Below are 15423 nucleotides of genomic sequence, written 5' to 3'. Positions count from 1 at the left end.
GTGGAGATTTAATTGAGGTATATAAAATTATGAGGGGCCCAGATAGAGTGGATAGGGAGGACATATTTACCTTAGCAGAGGGGTCAATAACCAGGGGGCATAGATTTAAAGTAATTGGTAGAAGGATTAGAGGGGAGCTGAGGAAAACTTTTGTCACCCAGAGGGTGGTGGGGGTCTGGAACTCACTGCCTGAAAGGGTGGTAGAGGCAGAAACCCTCAATTCATTTAAAAGGTGCTTGGCTGTGCACCTGAAGTGCTGGAAGGCAATGGCTTTCTCCAGGGCTACGGACCAAGTGCTGGAAAGTGGGATTAAGCTGGATGGTTCTTTTCCTGCTGGCACAGACACGATGGGCCGAATGGCCTCCTTCTGTGCCATAGATTTCTATGATTCTTTACCCAGAGAGTGTTGAGAATGTGAAACTCGCTACGACAAGGAATAAACACCGGCATAGACCACAATGATGTTCTTCTTTCGCTTTTCTGGATCCCAACCACGGTATAGATTGGGGAGCGGGGTTAGTGAACTAAACACCCTCAATATACTTGCCCCATTATCTGTAAATGGGGCACATTCTGCCATCAGTGAGAGGCTAACAGCTGTTGCCAACATTGGCATTTGTTTGTAAATTCCTGGATCCAGCTCAGAAGAAACCGACAAACTGTTTTCCTCTTTTTCTTTAAATCTGTTTTTTTTATAATTTCATTGGTGGGTTCCCTCTCTGTTCAGTTGTGATTTGTTGTTTTATGAATGATATTTGAGCCAATTGGGTGCAAGTGTGAGGCACGGTTTGCAAGTGTGACACTTTGTAAACAGGCACTCGACACAAGACTTTTATATAGATGTAGGTGTGTGTTTGTGTGTGTGCATGTGTCTATGTGTGCGGTGTATGTGTATGTGTGTCAGTGTGTGTCTGTGTGCGCGGCTGTGTGTGCGTGTCAGTGTATGTGTGTGTCTGTGCGTGTGTCAGTGTATGTGTCTATGTGTGCGTGTCTGTGAGTCAGTTTGTGTATGTATGCATGTGTCTGTGTGTCAGTGTATGTGTGTCAGTGTAAGTGTGTGTTTGTGTGTGCGTGTCTGTGTGCATGTGTCAGTGTATGTGTCTGTGTGTGTCAGTGTATGTGTGTCTGTGTGCGTGTCAGTGTATGTGTGTCTGTGTGCGTGTCAGTGTATGTGTGTCTGTGTGTGTGTCAGTGTATGTGTGCGTCTGTGTGCGTGTGTCTGTGTATGTGTGCGTCTGTGTGCGTGTGTGTCTGTGTGCGTGTGTCTGTGTGCGTGTGTGTCTGTGTGCGTGTGTGTCTGTGTGCGTGTGTCAGTGTATGTGTGCGTCTGTGTGCGTGTGTCTGTGTGTGTGCGTCAGTGTATGTGTGCGTCTGTGTGCGTGTGCGTCTGTGTGCGTGTGTGTCTGTGTGTGTGTCAGTGTATGTGTGTGTCTGTGTGCGTGTGTCTGTGTATGTGTGTCTGTGTGTGTGTCTGTGTGCGTGTGTGTGTGTCAGTGTATGTGTGTGTCTGTGTGCGTGTGTGTCTGTGTCAGTGTATGTGTGTGTCTGTGTGTGTGTCTGTGTGCGTGTGTGTGTGTGTCAGTGTATGTGTGTGTCTGTGCGTGTGTCAGTGTATATGTGCGTCTGCGTCTGTGTATGTGTATGTGTGTGCTATACGAAGTATAAAATCAAATAAGACATTTGGTTTCACCTTCCCAGATGAAGCGGAGAGGATCCTGAGAGAATTCCGGAAGGACGTGGACGATGCCACCTTGCAAAAAGCCGACCTGGAGAGAAACATTGAGCAGCTTCTGGCCGAGATCGCCTTCCTGAAGAAGATGCACGAGGAAGAAGTGGCTGACCTGATCCGACAGATCCAAGAGTCCAAGGTCTCGGTGGAACTGGACTCCACCCGCCCAGATCTCGCCGCTGCCTTGCGTTCCGTTCGAGTGCAGATGGAAGAGATTTCGGCCAAGAACCTCAAGGACGCCGAGGCCTGGTACAAGAACAAGTTCGACAGCCTCCGGCAGCACGCCACCAAGTACGACGGCCAGATCCAGAGCACGAAGGACGAGATCAGCATCTTGTGCCAGCAGGTGGTGGACCTGCAGAGTGAGATCAACTCCCTAAGAAGTGCCAACCAGTGCCTGGAGCAGCAGCTGGAGGACATGGAGGCTGCTCACCTGGAGAAAGTGGCCAGCCTGCAGGGCCTCATCGCCCAACTGGAGTGCCAGCTGCGGGAAACCAAAGCGGAGATGGTGCGTTATCTGCAGCAATACCAGGAGCTGCTTAACATCAAGCTGAAGCTGGACGCCGAGATCGCCACCTACAGGAAGCTGCTGGAAGCGGAGGAGGAGCGGCTCGGACTGTCCCTCGGGACGTCTGCAGGTGGGTCAAGTGGCCACGTGAGCTGGGCTCCTTTTTATCTCTCAACAGGTAGCCTTTCTTTGCTCTTTTGTTTGTATTTTAGCCACGGTTTTCATCATCCGACCTGTACCCAACCCCCAGCCTTGCCCAATCTCACAATAGCCGTGGTTAGAGTCCTGTGAACGGGTCTGCTCTCCGTATTATAGAAAGGATATAGAGGCACTGGAGAAGGTGCAAAAAACATTTACTAGGACGATACCGGAACTGAGAGGTTTTACCTATCAGGAAAGACTGAACAGGCTGGGGCTCTTTTCTCTCGAAAAGAGAAGGCTGAGGGGTGACCTGATAGAGGTCTTTAACATTACGAGAGGGTTTGATAGGGTAGACGTAGCGAAAGCTCGTGCGGGAGTCCAAAACTAGGGGTCATCAATGTAAGATAGTCACTAATAAATCCATTAAGGAATTCAGGAGAAACTTCTTTGTCCAAAGAGTGGTGAGAATGTGGAACTTGCGACCACATGGAGTAGTTGAGGCGACAACATAGATGCATTTGGGGGGGAAGCTGGATAAGTACATGAGGGAGAAAGGAATAGAAGGTTATTTTGAGAGGGTTAGATGAACTAGTGAGGGAGGAGGCTCATGTGGAGCATAATCACCAGCATAGACCAGTTGGGCTGAATGGCCTTTTTCTGTGCTGTACATTTTATTTAATATTCACACACCTGCGCCAGTGAGCATAGAACTCAAGGACAAACGAACATAAGAAATTGATGGGCAGGAAAAGACCAGCTGCTCCACCAAGCCTGCCCCACACCGTGATTAGACACTTCTTCCCCCCCCCCCCTCCCCCCATGTAATCTCCTGGGAGAGGCCAAAAAAAAAGAGAAAAAACCCAGGGCCGATAAGGGAAAAAATACTCTGGAAAATTCCTCTCCGACCATCCTCGGGCGATTGAAACCAGCCCAGGAGATCACATGGACCAAGTACTATCTATAAAGACACTTACCTTCTCCACGCTGCGATCTCCGCCCCTGGACAACAACTACAAAATTCACCAGCCTCTAGAGATGAGAAGAATTTTTTTTCCCCCTCTGCAGGATGGTTGACATTTGGAACGAACGGTCAGAAAAGGTAGCTGGCCGTGAATTTGGCCGTAACTTCACCCTAAGTGCGGACTCACGTCGTAGTTACGGAGGCGGAGCGGCAGCAGCTCCGAGGAAATTTCCGGCCGTTAATTCCGGGTCGACCGGTACCTTTTATAAATAAACTGGATCAATACCCTGTCGAGGGAAGGGGATCAATAGATGGGGGAAGAGAGATCTTTGGGCAGGAGTAAATCTACGATTGAGGTTGTCGTCCCCGGACTGTGGAAACAGCAGTTCTGAAATGGCCAAATGGGCCTTTCCTCACTTCAAGCTTTCCTTTGTTTTATTATCTAGTCTACTTTGATCTGTGTCACTCTTTAAAAATAAGCACATCTTCACATGTTTAAACAAGCTTGCAAGTTATATCAAAATTACGAAGGGGTTTTGATAGACTGAATCAGGAGAAACTGTTTCCACTGGCAGGAGGGTCGGTAACCAGCGGACACAGACAGTGTTACAGAGAAAGGAAGAGGCCAGTCCACGGAGGGACTTGAACACGAGGGTGAGAATTTTAAAATCGGGGACAAGGGTAGGGGGGGGCAAAGATTCAAAGTGGTGAAAGACGAATTTAAGGACTGTGTTGGAGCAAGCGTTTAACATTTTGAACGGATGTTTGAAGTTACTTAAGGAGCAGTTGGGACTGTGTGATGGGAGACACTGCAGCTTTTTTTTCTCCTGCAAATGGGTGAGCAAGGACATGCATCCTGGGGCCGAAATAAAAAACTGTTTTGGTATTACAGCGCATCTCCCCCACCCCCCCCCCCCCCCCCCCGACTGCCCGCAGATCTGCGAGCGTTGTTGTTGTCGCCTTGACTCGACCTGTTTCAGTTAATTTAATTTTTTTTTTAAGCAGGCGCTTCCGCTGTTACGAGAGAGAAGAAAACGGAATCCATCACTCGTAAAGTAGAAACCCACACGGCCCACAAAGTGACTGCCTAAGAGAAGCGCCCGAGGACCCATGAGAGACATCACATCCGCACCTCAGATGAAACAGTGGGAGCCCATCCAGTCTTAATATCTCATAGTTCGAATGATCTCAATTTAAAAAAAAAATGTTAAGTGTTAACAAAATGAGGAGGTTTTCTGCAAGAGTGCCTAGGCTGAGCGATGTACACAAGTACTACAGTTTAATAACTCTACATTGTATCGTCTTGAAACGTATGCCCTGGGTGCTTTGATGTGAGTGATGTAAAATGAATGCGACAGCAATTAACAGGAGAGCCGGTGCCTGCACCAATAAAGCTTAACGTGACAGCACAACTACCACACTTTGGCTGTTTCTTCTTTGAACGCTTCTGGCAGCTCCTGAGCTCTGAGAATTTTTTTTTAAAATCTACGCACAAAATAAATCAGACAATGGTTTTTCAGGTCAAACCGTTCAGGCTTTCTGACATGGCCTTGAACTCCCAGAACAAGTGCGACTCTGAAAGCCACAGAAAACGACGACACCTTAGCTTAACCGTCCAGCCATACGTACAGCCCACCCCGCCCTGTCACAGCATCCAGTTGGCTCTTCAATTATCCCAAGGGTTTTGCCTCCACTATCCAAGTTGGTAACCCTTAGTCTGAAGAACTTCCTAGTCAGGAACATCAGAACAGGAGAAGGCCGTTCAGCCCCTCGAGCCTGTTCCTCCATTCAATTAGGTCATGGCTGATCTGCACCTCAATTCCATTTACCTGCCTTGGCTCCATATCCCATAATATCCTTGCCTTACAAAAATCTATCCCTCTTAATTTTCAAATTTTCAATTGACCCCCAGCAAAAACTTTTTTTTTGGGGGGTGGGGGGAAAAAAAGAGTTCAGATTTCCTCTACCCTATGTGTGAAGATGTGCTTCCTGACATCTCCTCTGCAATATTCGTAAAATATTTCATACCAGCTCTGAAAATGTAGTTATAGTGAACCTCAATGTATGCTGGAAAGTGGGATATTACCTCCACTGTGTCGGAGTTTGGTTTAAAAACCTGAATATGCAGGCAGAACAGCTATTGATAATTCTACATCTAAAGATGCACGATACAAGAGAGCAGAAACTTGTATAAAGTGAGTGATTAACAGATCAGATCACTAAATATCGCCTTGGGGTGAGTTCATACTACAACGGTTAAAAAAGCATCCTGGGCTTTATAAATAGAGGCATAGAGTATAAAAGCAAGGAAGTCATGATGAACCTTTATAAAACACTGGTTCGACCACAACTGGAGTACTGTGTCCAGTTCTGGGCACCCCGCACTTCAGGAAAGATGTGAAGGCCTTAGAGAGGGTGCAGAAGAGATTTGCTAGAATGATTCCAGGAATGAGGGACTTAAATTACGTGGATAGACTGGAGAAACTGGGATTGTTCTCCTTGGAACAGAGGAGGTTGCGAGGAGATTTGATAGAGGTATTCAAAATCATGAAGGGTCTAGAGAGAGTAAAGAGAGAGAAACTGTTCCCATTGGTGGAAGGGTCAAGAACCAGAGGACATAGATTTAAGGTGATTGGCAAAAGAACCAAAGGTGATACGAGGAAAATCTTTTTTACGCAGCGAGCGGTTGGGATCTGGAATGCACTGCCCGAGGGAGCGGTGGAGGCAGATTCAATCATGGCCTTCAAAAGGGAACTGGATAACTACTTGAAATGAAAAAATGTGCAGGACTACAGTGATAGGGCGGGGGAGTGGGACTAGCTGGATTGCTCGTGCATAGAGCCGGCACGGACTTGATGGGCTGAATGGTCTCCTTCCGTGCTGCAACCTTTCTATGATTCTATGAACTGTATTGTTGGCCTGAAGTCTTGGAAGTGGGCTTGACCCAAGAACCCAACCTTTGGCTTCGCCATGAAAGCCAACTGGCAAAGCACCTCAGACAACATGTCCCCTTCCCAATCCAGTGCGAGCCACCAATGCCACACCAAAACACACATTATACCAACTGGCAGCAATTATCTTTCGGTATCGGAGCCTTAGACCCAAACACTATTTCAAGCTAAACCATGGCAGTAGAACAAGAGGGCACAGGATTACACCTTGACTCAGTGGGTAGCCCTCTTGCCTCTGAGTCAGAGGTCATGGGCTCAAGCCCAACTTCAGAGAACAGAGCATATAATTCAGGTTGACACCAGTGTAGTACTGAGGGAGTGCTGCACTGTCGGAGGTGTCATCTTTTGGATGAGGTGTTAAACCCAGGCCCCGTCTGCCCTCTCAGGTGGATGTAAACGATCCCACAGCCACTATTTTGAAGAAGAGCAGTGGAGTTCTCCCTGGTGTCCTGGACAATATTTATCCCTCAACCAACATCACTAAAACAGATTATCTGGTAATAATCTTATTGCTGTTTGTGGGACCTTGCTGTGCGCAAATTGGCTGCTGCGTTTTCCTACATTACAAAGAGTGACTACACTTCAAAAGTATTTCACTGGCTGTAAAGCGCTTTGGGACGCCCTGAGGTCAAGAAAGGTGCTATATAAATGCAAGTTCTTTCTTTAATTTTTATCTCATATATAAATGACTCAGGCTAAGAAATAATTTTCAGCAGACAATATATCCAAATATGTGTCAGTTTTATTTATATAGTTCTACAAAAAACGAATGCTAAAATTTGCTGCTCACGTCCAGATTCACTTTGGGTGTTACCCCCGATGTTGAAACACAAATAGTTATTGGAGGCAATGATCTGCAGTGAAGATCTCGTAGTCATCTTCAACCAGGATTTTCAGTAGGAAAAGGTTGCCTAGTTTCAATAGAGTTTCTCATGGACCCGATTACACTGAGCTTTGGTAAGATCTTCACAAACATAGGACCCCGGATACTCAAGCTGTCACTCAAGCCATTCTGTGTTAGCCAGCACCATGCACACCTTACTTTGCAATGTATTCCTAGCAATTATTCACAGTTATTCACTATTACATTCCCCATCTGTATGTACAATATAATGCAATACTGCAGAATGGGACAGAGCCAACAGCACACACCCTGCAAGTGAACCAGCAGAACTATTAACTCCTGAACAAGTTTCACTTAAACCTGCACATCGCTCCTGAGTGCAGTAAGAATTCATGTCAACCTGCACATCACTCGAGTCCAGTTAAGTATCCGTTACAGGTTATCTGAATGAGCTTAACTAGAAGATAAAACATAACTGTGATCAACCTTGAGGGAATGCTTGTACCATTTTGTAAATAAAAACAGACTATGTTAGAAATGCACAGCAGGTCCATCAACATCCGAACAGATAAACCCAGGTCACTGTTTTGGATAGAGACATCGACTGACCCTTTTGTGCAATTCGTGTGTTTTCTGCTTTTATTTCAGATTTTCAGCATTTGCATTTTTTAAAAAAACAAGAGCTTGTGTTCCCATCAAAAAAAAACATTGGCTCACTGCACAGTAACCTTACAGCTGGCATTGGCCATTGTGCTGTGAACCCTGGAGAATCACTCTGGAGCAATCCTCTGCGTAATATTCACCCCTTGCGTCTGCCATTAATTGGATGTCGACTAAAATGCTCAATACCTCAGTGTCCTGTCGAAGCCCATCGCGATGAAGGGTGGGATTGGACCTGTGAAGTTTTATTTAATACTTTGCACAGTTCAATTTACATAGCTCCACCCTGGAAAGTTTTAAAGCACGATATTTGTTCTGCGCCGCTTCGTCGGGAGTGTGTGACGATCATAGGCAGCATCCCCCTCAGTTACAGACAGCGGCACTCTCCCTGGTGAAAGGTCGAGGCTCTCAGAATTTCCTCTTCTTCCTCTTCATAGCCTTCCACTCGCCCTCCTGGGTGGCCAGATTGTGGAACAACATCTTCACCTTCCTCTTCCTCTCTGCATCCCTACAAAATTATAGTAAGCACGAATGTAATCTGACCGCTACACAAACAGAACAAAGTGTTTAACAGCCTGCTTTAGCCTTTCACTGTGCCTGATTTTGCACTAATATCACAGTCTGCACCATAGGCTTTTCAGTCCAGGTGGACACGATTTATCCAGTTGTCAACTGTATGTCAAATCATAATGACGTTTGGAAGGTGAAAAATTTAATTATGGAAACAGTTTAGGTGTGAGCAAGAGAAAATGTTTATATCCAAAATGCTAAAGGAATAAAATGCCTTGTAATTCAAGGCCCTAATCTGAGTTAGCCACATTAAATAGTAAAAAAATAAACATGAACTGGGTTGGGGGGGGGGGATCAGGAACATTATCCAAAGGCTCAGATCATTCAAGCCGTATCATTTAGGTGTCAGCCAAGGTAGCATGGTAGCACTCTCATCTCGGAGTCAGACGGTCATGGGTTCAAGTCCTACTCGAGAGACTTGAACATATAATCTAGGCTGACAGCCCAGTGCAGTACTGAGGGAGTGCTGCACCGTCGGAGGTGCCATCTTTAGGACGTTAAACCGAAGCCCCGTTTGCCCTCTCAGGTGGACGTACAACATCCCCATGGTACTAATCTGAAGAAAAGCAAGAAAATTCTCCCCGGAGTCCGGGCCAATATTTATCCCTCAACCACCATCACTAAAAAACCCCCCAGATTATCTGGTCATTATCTCATTGCTGTTTGTGGGAGCTTGCTTTGTGCAAATTGGCTGCCCCATTTCCTACATTACAACAGTGACTACACTTCAAAAGTACTTCATTGGCTGTAAAGAGCTTTGGGACATCCTGAGGTTGTGAAAGGCGCTGAGTAAATGCACGTTCTTGCTTTTTATTTTCAAACCTCAAAAAAAAATAAAGGCAGGTCATCTTTCTTTCTTGTACCCAGTACAGAACTATGTCACTGAACGCTTACCTTTCCATGATATCGGAAAACTTCTGCCTGGCCAGGAACTGTGCGTCCTTGCGGATTTCTCGAACGGCTCCTTTAAATTCCCGCTTGTGTTTGTGGACAAGCCTCATTCGTTCCCTTTCCTGCTGGGTGCCACCTCGCTTCCGTCCGTAGTCTGAGCTGGAAGCACAAGATTCAATCCCGTTATAGCGAAAAAAAAAAAACCCCGTGCTGCTCCCGCCCTGAAGGCATCGACTCCTTGCTGGTGTTCGGCTGCAAGGGCACCCGGCACCTGCTGATACCCATCCCAAGTAACCCGTGACGGTGAATCTCAGCAGGCAACTCAAGCACAGGGGAGCCTGGTCCTGTCCTTACCCGGCATCCGCGCACTACCAGTAGGGGATAGCAAACAGTGCTCAGAACCCTGGCCAGTTCTCCCCTCCCTAACTCAGGGGTACTGCAGTAGGCTGTGGCACCTCCAAACGCCACCCCGGCTGAAATCAGCTAACTCGGCACGGACCGGAAATCGAACCCGGAGTCTCTCTGGTCTGAGTGGCTCACTAGGTGAGCTTGCTGAGCCATCGAGACAGCCCACTTCCTAGGTTAAACTGCTGGAAAATCAGTTGAATAAAATAGAGAGAAAAAGGGGGCCATTCGGCCCATTTTAACTCATTGATTTAGGGGGAAAAAAAACATGGTCCGCCCCCTCCTCCCATCGCATCATCTAATTGGCTCCTGAATGAATCTAAAGCCACTTTTAGACGTCGTTTAATCCAGATTCTGGGAGACTGGCTCCATGAACCAGTTCCTGGTGCTTACACAGCCGGTCCTGGCGGCAGACCCGTGGACCCAGTTTTCACGTGACTTACAAATCCGGTGCAGGGGCAGGAGAGTCAGCATAAGACAGGAGAGACAGCATTTATCAGCATATACACTGGGAGCCGACTCACAGGAGCTGGTCTCCCAGATTCTAAATTACACGGCGCCAATGGAAAAGCAGCTTCTGGTTTCCGCCTCCGCCACCCTTCCCAGAAGGCCATTCCAAGTGTTGACCAACCTTTTTGTGTGAGGACGTTCTTCCTGACATCTATCCTTAATTGAACTCGTCATCTTTAGCCTGTATCCATTCCCCCACCTTGTTATAGGAATTACTAGATGGAAAAAGACCAAGGCCCATCTAGTTCGCCTTCTACCATCCTGGTAGTCGCATGATACAACGATGAAGGAGTTGTTGACTAATTGTAGCAATCAATCTCTATCAATTAGTTTACAGCAGACCCAGACATGAGGTGAGGAAAACCCCCAGTGGTGGAGAGCTTTGGGATCCATTGGTCCAAAGTTACCTTATTCCTCCCAAGCAGGTTACACTTACTACAGGTCATGTCTCAAATTACTCACATACTGTATCCCAAAAAGTTATTCCCTGAAATAGATCTATCTGATTTGCATTTGAATGAATCAATACAAACTGCTCTCCACCGTCTCCCCAGGGAGCCTGTCCCATAGATTGACCGCTCGCTCACTGAAATGGTGACCGTCGCTTGGAAGAGTTAAATGTTGTTGATTTCCTAAAGGACCATGAAGGTGCACGATTACACAGTTTAACCCGTGAGTCGAACTTCTTCACGGTCTCCTGCATTAATGCAATTCAGCCGTGACTGCCTCTCTGCACAATGCGCAATTTAGTCTACTTACACTTCCACTATTTTGGGTGTGAACAGTTTTAAGGGGACCGGCTTCTTCTTTTCGAACTCGAGTGGCCGATAGCACGTCGTCCTATCTTCAACTTCCTCCAGGACCTCCTGATACAGTTCCTACACATTAGGAATAAGGTCGGTTTAAACAGCGACAGAAGCACGTAGATTTTTTTTTCTATCACCCTCGTAACTCAAACGAAAGGCCATCTTGGCCGCCTCGCCCTTCCATTTCCAACAGGTCGGCCGAATTATTTTGCACCGAGAGGTGAAAGAAGATATGAGTTTTCAGTCAGAATTTCTCAGCTATTTGTCACAGTTGGGGGAGGAGGGGGTCACCACTTCAAACCTCCGTGGCAAATATTTGTGTGTCGGTCTGAAAACGCAGAAAGCAACGAGGGAGAAAGGAATAGAAGGTTACGCTGATAGAGTGAGATGAAGAGGGGTTGGGAGGAGCCGGCTCGTGTGGGGGCGTAAAGACTGGCACAGAGCTGTTGGGCCGCATGGCCTGTCTCTGTGCCGTGGACTTGATGTAATTCCATGTATATGCTGGGGCTCTTTTCTTCAGAAAAGAGAAGGCTGAGGGGTGACCTAATAGCGGTCTTTAAAATTACGATGGGGTTTGATCGGGTAGACGTAGAGATGTTTTCCACTTATTGGAGAAGCCCAAAACCAGAGGTCATAAATATAAGTTGGTCACTAATAAATCAAATAAGGAAGTCAGGAGAAACTCCTTTACCCAGAGAGTGGTTAGAATGTGGAACTCGCTACCACAAGGTGTAGTTGAGGCGAATAACATAGATGCATTTAAGGGGAAGCTGGATAAGTGCATGAGGGAGAAAGGAATAGAAGGTTATGCTGATTGCGTTAGATGAAGAGGGGTGGGAGGGGGCTCGGGTGAAGCATAAACACCAGCGTAGACCAGTTGGACCGAATGGCCTATTTCTATGCTGTAAATTCTACGTAATGTAATACTGTCCAACCAGTTACCAAGGAAACCCATGGGCAGTAAACGCCTGGACAGAGATGGAACCAGCTTCCTACCTGGATCTGCGCGGGATAATCGTTCACAGGTAGATGCGAGGTGAGAAGGATTTTCAGTGGACGAATTATTTCCTGAAATGCAGGTAGTGACCTATACATGGAGGAACACCGCTTGCACAGATTGAAACACAATGCTACGCAGGAGAACCTGCAGCGGGAGTGAAAGAAAATTCAATCAGTTCGATCCAATGAATAATGCATATTATTAAAGTCACAATTCTTTTAACCCTTACTGGATTACAGTAGCTTTCCTGCACCGGGGATGCATTTTGTTTTTAAATTCTTGCCGATTTTCTACCCATCTCTCTCAAAAGGGGGAGCTGACCGCTTGCCGGTTCCATGAGGTTCGGGCAGCCGCAGGTAATTTACTGCGCTGCCCTCCGTAGTTGGATAGCCTGTCACCTCTCAACGTCAAAAGCTCGCACATGAATAATAGCCACTTGGGCGGGTTGCCTTAGAGCAAAAGGGTACCCTGGTAAGAACCTCAACACCTTCCGAAAGCGAGGGGTGAAAACGGGAAAGGAAAGAGAAAGGTAGAACCAGTCATACAACGATACAGCACAGAAGGCCATTCGGCCCATCGTGCCTGTGCCGGCTCTTTGAAAGCTATTCAATGAGTCGCACTTCCCTGCTCTTTCCCAATAGCTCTGCAAATTTTTCCTTTTCCAGTATATACCCAATTCCCCTTTGAAAGTTACTATTGAATCTGCTTCCACCACCCTTTCAGGCAGTGCGTTCCAGATCATAACAACTCGCCGCATAAAAAAAATTTCTCCTCCTCTCCCAGCTGGTTCTTTTGCCAATTATCTTAAAGCTGGTTACCGACCCTTCCGCCAGTCAGTCGTAGGTAATTGTTTGAGCAATGAAATGCAGGCCAGCACTCACCTGAAGTGTGCTGTTTGTAATTCATCTAGGTGTTCCACCCCCTGTATCCTGGTCATTGGCAAGGGTTTCATTTCCCACGTTTCCGCAGCCTTTTTATCTTTCACCACGAGCAGGTCGGAGTTTTTCCCAGCCGGTTTAAAAGGTGGCACCAGCGTGTACCCTGCAGTGAGAAACCCATCGACATTAATCCAGGGCTGCAATGTTTTTCCCCGCCCGAGTACAGACAGGTGCCTCTTATCTTTCACATTTCTTTGAGAGAGAGAGAGACAGACAGACAGACACAGAGTGTGAGAGAGTGAGAGAGAGAGTGAGTGTGAGAGTGTGAGAGAGTGAGTGAGTGTGAGTGTGAAAGAGAGAGAGTGAGTGTGAAAGAGAGAGAGTGAGTGTGAAAGAGAGAGAGTGAGTGTGAAAGAGAGAGAGTGAGTGTGAAAGAGAGAGAGTGAGTGTGAAAGAGAGAGAGAGAGTGTGAAAGAGAGAGAGTGAGAGAGTGTGAGAGAGAGTGAGAGAGTGTGAGAGAGTGTGAGAGAGAGAGATATGCCAATGAGGAAAGGAAGAACGCAACCATGCACACCTACCCAAGGTGCCTTTACTGGGCATGGCCATGTGAAGAATTCCCAGCAGGAAGTTGACGACCTCGGGAATAAACCGCTTTGAAAGCGAAACATAGTCCAGGAAGATGCAGCACATGAAGAGTCCAGCAGCCACATCCCGCAGTGAGGTAATGGAACACTGGTTTACAGGAAACACCAACAAATACAATACGGTAAGTGCAAGGACGGGTTTGAAGACATAAATACGACGACATCCATTTGCTAACGTTCCAAGTGCAACAAAAGTTTAAATGAGGAGGGAAAAGTGGGCGGTGAGCAAGAGGAGGGAATCTGGGGGGGGGGGGGGGGGTGGGAAAGGAAAGACAAGAGGTTTCCAAAGGCAGGGTGAGGGGCAACGAGGTGAAGTGGTTTTTGGGATAGAAATTAAAATTTCAGTGCCGAATGCTCAGCTTCTGATGGTAGAGTGGAAGACAAGCCTTAATATGGAGTCAGAGGAGCAGATGTACAATAAAGACATGAGGATGAATCATAGAACTGTACAACACAGGAGGAGATCTTCATGCCTGTGCCAGTTCTCTGAGCTAACCATCTGTTCCATTCCCCTGATCTTTTCAATTTTTCATAGGATCTCACAGCACAAAAGGAGGCCCTTCCGCCCATCGTGCCTGTGCCGGCTCTTTGAAAGAACTATCCAATTCCCACAACCCGCTCTTTCCCCATAGTCCTGCAAACTTTTCCTTTTCCGATATACATCTAATTCCCTTTTGAAATTTACTTTGAATCTGCTTCCATCACCCTTTCAGGCAATGCGTTCCAGATCATAACAACCCATTGGAGTAAAAACATTCTCCTCATCTCCCCCCTGGTTCTTTAGCCAATTATCTTAGAATCATAGAAAATTTACGGCACAGAAGGAGGCCATTTGGCCCATCGTATCCTGAGAAGCCTAATCCCACTTTCCCGCCTTTGGTCCGTAGCCCTGCAGGTCACGGCTCATCAGGTGCACATCCAGGTATTTTTTTTAAAAATGAGTTGAGGGTTTCTGCCTCTACCTCTTTCAGGCAGTGAGTTCCAGACCCCCCACCACCCTCTGGGTGAAAAAAATTTTCCTCACTTCCACTCTAATCCTTCTACCAATCACTTTAAATCTATGCCCCCTGGTTATTGACCCCTCCGCTAAGGGAAATAGGTCCTTCCTATCTAGGCCCCTCATAATTTTAAACACCTCAATCAAATCACCCCTCAGCCTCCTCTGTTCCAAGGAAAACAACCCCAGCCTATCCAATCTTTCCTCATAGCTAAAATTCTCCAGTCCTGGCAACATCCTCGTAAATCTCCTCCGCACCCTCTCTAGTGCAATTACATCCTTCCTGTAATGTGGTGACCAGAACTGTACACAGTACTCAAGCTGTCACCTAGCCAGTGATTTATACAGTTCCAGCATAACATCCCTGCTTTTATATCCTATGCGTCAGCTAATAAAGGAAAGCATTCCATATGCCTTCTTAACCACCTTATCTACCTGCCCTGCTACCTTCAGGGATCAGTAGTCAAGCACTCCAAGGTCCCTCATTTCCTCTACACCTCTCAGTATCCTCCCATTTATTGTGTATTCCCTTGCCTTGTTTGCTCTCCCCAAACGCATTACTTCACACTTCTCCGGATTGAACTCCATTTGCCACTTTTCTGCCCATCTGACAAGTCCATTTAATCTTCCTGCAGTCTAAAGCTTTCCTCCTCATTATCAGCCACACGGCCTATCTTTGTGTCATCCGCAAATACATAATCATGCCCCCTACATTTAAGTCCAAATCGTCAATGTACACCACAAGAAGCAAAGGACCTAGTACTGAGCCCTGCAGCACCCCACTGGAAACACCCTTCCAGTCACAAAAACACTCGTCGACCATTACCCTTTGCTTCCTGCTACTTAGCCAGTTTTGGATCCAATTTGCCACATTCCCTTGGATCCCATGGGCCTTTACTTTTTTGACCAATCTGCCATGTGGGACCTT

At 46.8% G+C, this 15423-nt stretch overlaps 2 protein-coding genes across 3 annotated transcripts in view; one reads left to right on the top strand and one right to left on the bottom strand.

The window, feature by feature from the left end:
* Positions 1-4744, top strand: part of LOC137320721 (vimentin) — a 32581-nt gene extending 27837 nt beyond the window's left edge. For both annotated transcript variants that reach the window (XM_067982437.1, XM_067982436.1), the window contains exons 2-3: positions 1699-2367; positions 4345-4744. In XM_067982437.1, coding sequence (XP_067838538.1) covers positions 1699-2367; positions 4345-4430 — 755 coding nt within the window. In that variant the 3' untranslated portion in view covers positions 4431-4744. The remainder of the gene's footprint in view (positions 1-1698; positions 2368-4344) is intronic.
* A 2270-nt stretch (positions 4745-7014) lies between these two features.
* The window catches only part of nop14 (NOP14 nucleolar protein homolog (yeast)), a 51017-nt gene continuing 42608 nt past the window's right edge, over positions 7015-15423 (bottom strand). The window contains exons 14-19 of the mRNA XM_067982433.1: positions 13433-13586; positions 12858-13017; positions 11973-12120; positions 10930-11048; positions 9259-9414; positions 7015-8302 (exon numbers count right to left, since the gene is read on the bottom strand). Of these exons, the coding sequence (XP_067838534.1) occupies positions 8203-8302; positions 9259-9414; positions 10930-11048; positions 11973-12120; positions 12858-13017; positions 13433-13586 (837 nt within the window). The 3' untranslated portion in view covers positions 7015-8202. The remainder of the gene's footprint in view (positions 8303-9258; positions 9415-10929; positions 11049-11972; positions 12121-12857; positions 13018-13432; positions 13587-15423) is intronic.

Source organism: Heptranchias perlo, chromosome 4 (assembly GCF_035084215.1).
Source record: "Heptranchias perlo isolate sHepPer1 chromosome 4, sHepPer1.hap1, whole genome shotgun sequence".
NCBI lineage: Eukaryota > Metazoa > Chordata > Chondrichthyes > Hexanchiformes > Hexanchidae > Heptranchias > Heptranchias perlo.
This window is presented reverse-complemented; position numbering and strand designations above follow the sequence as displayed.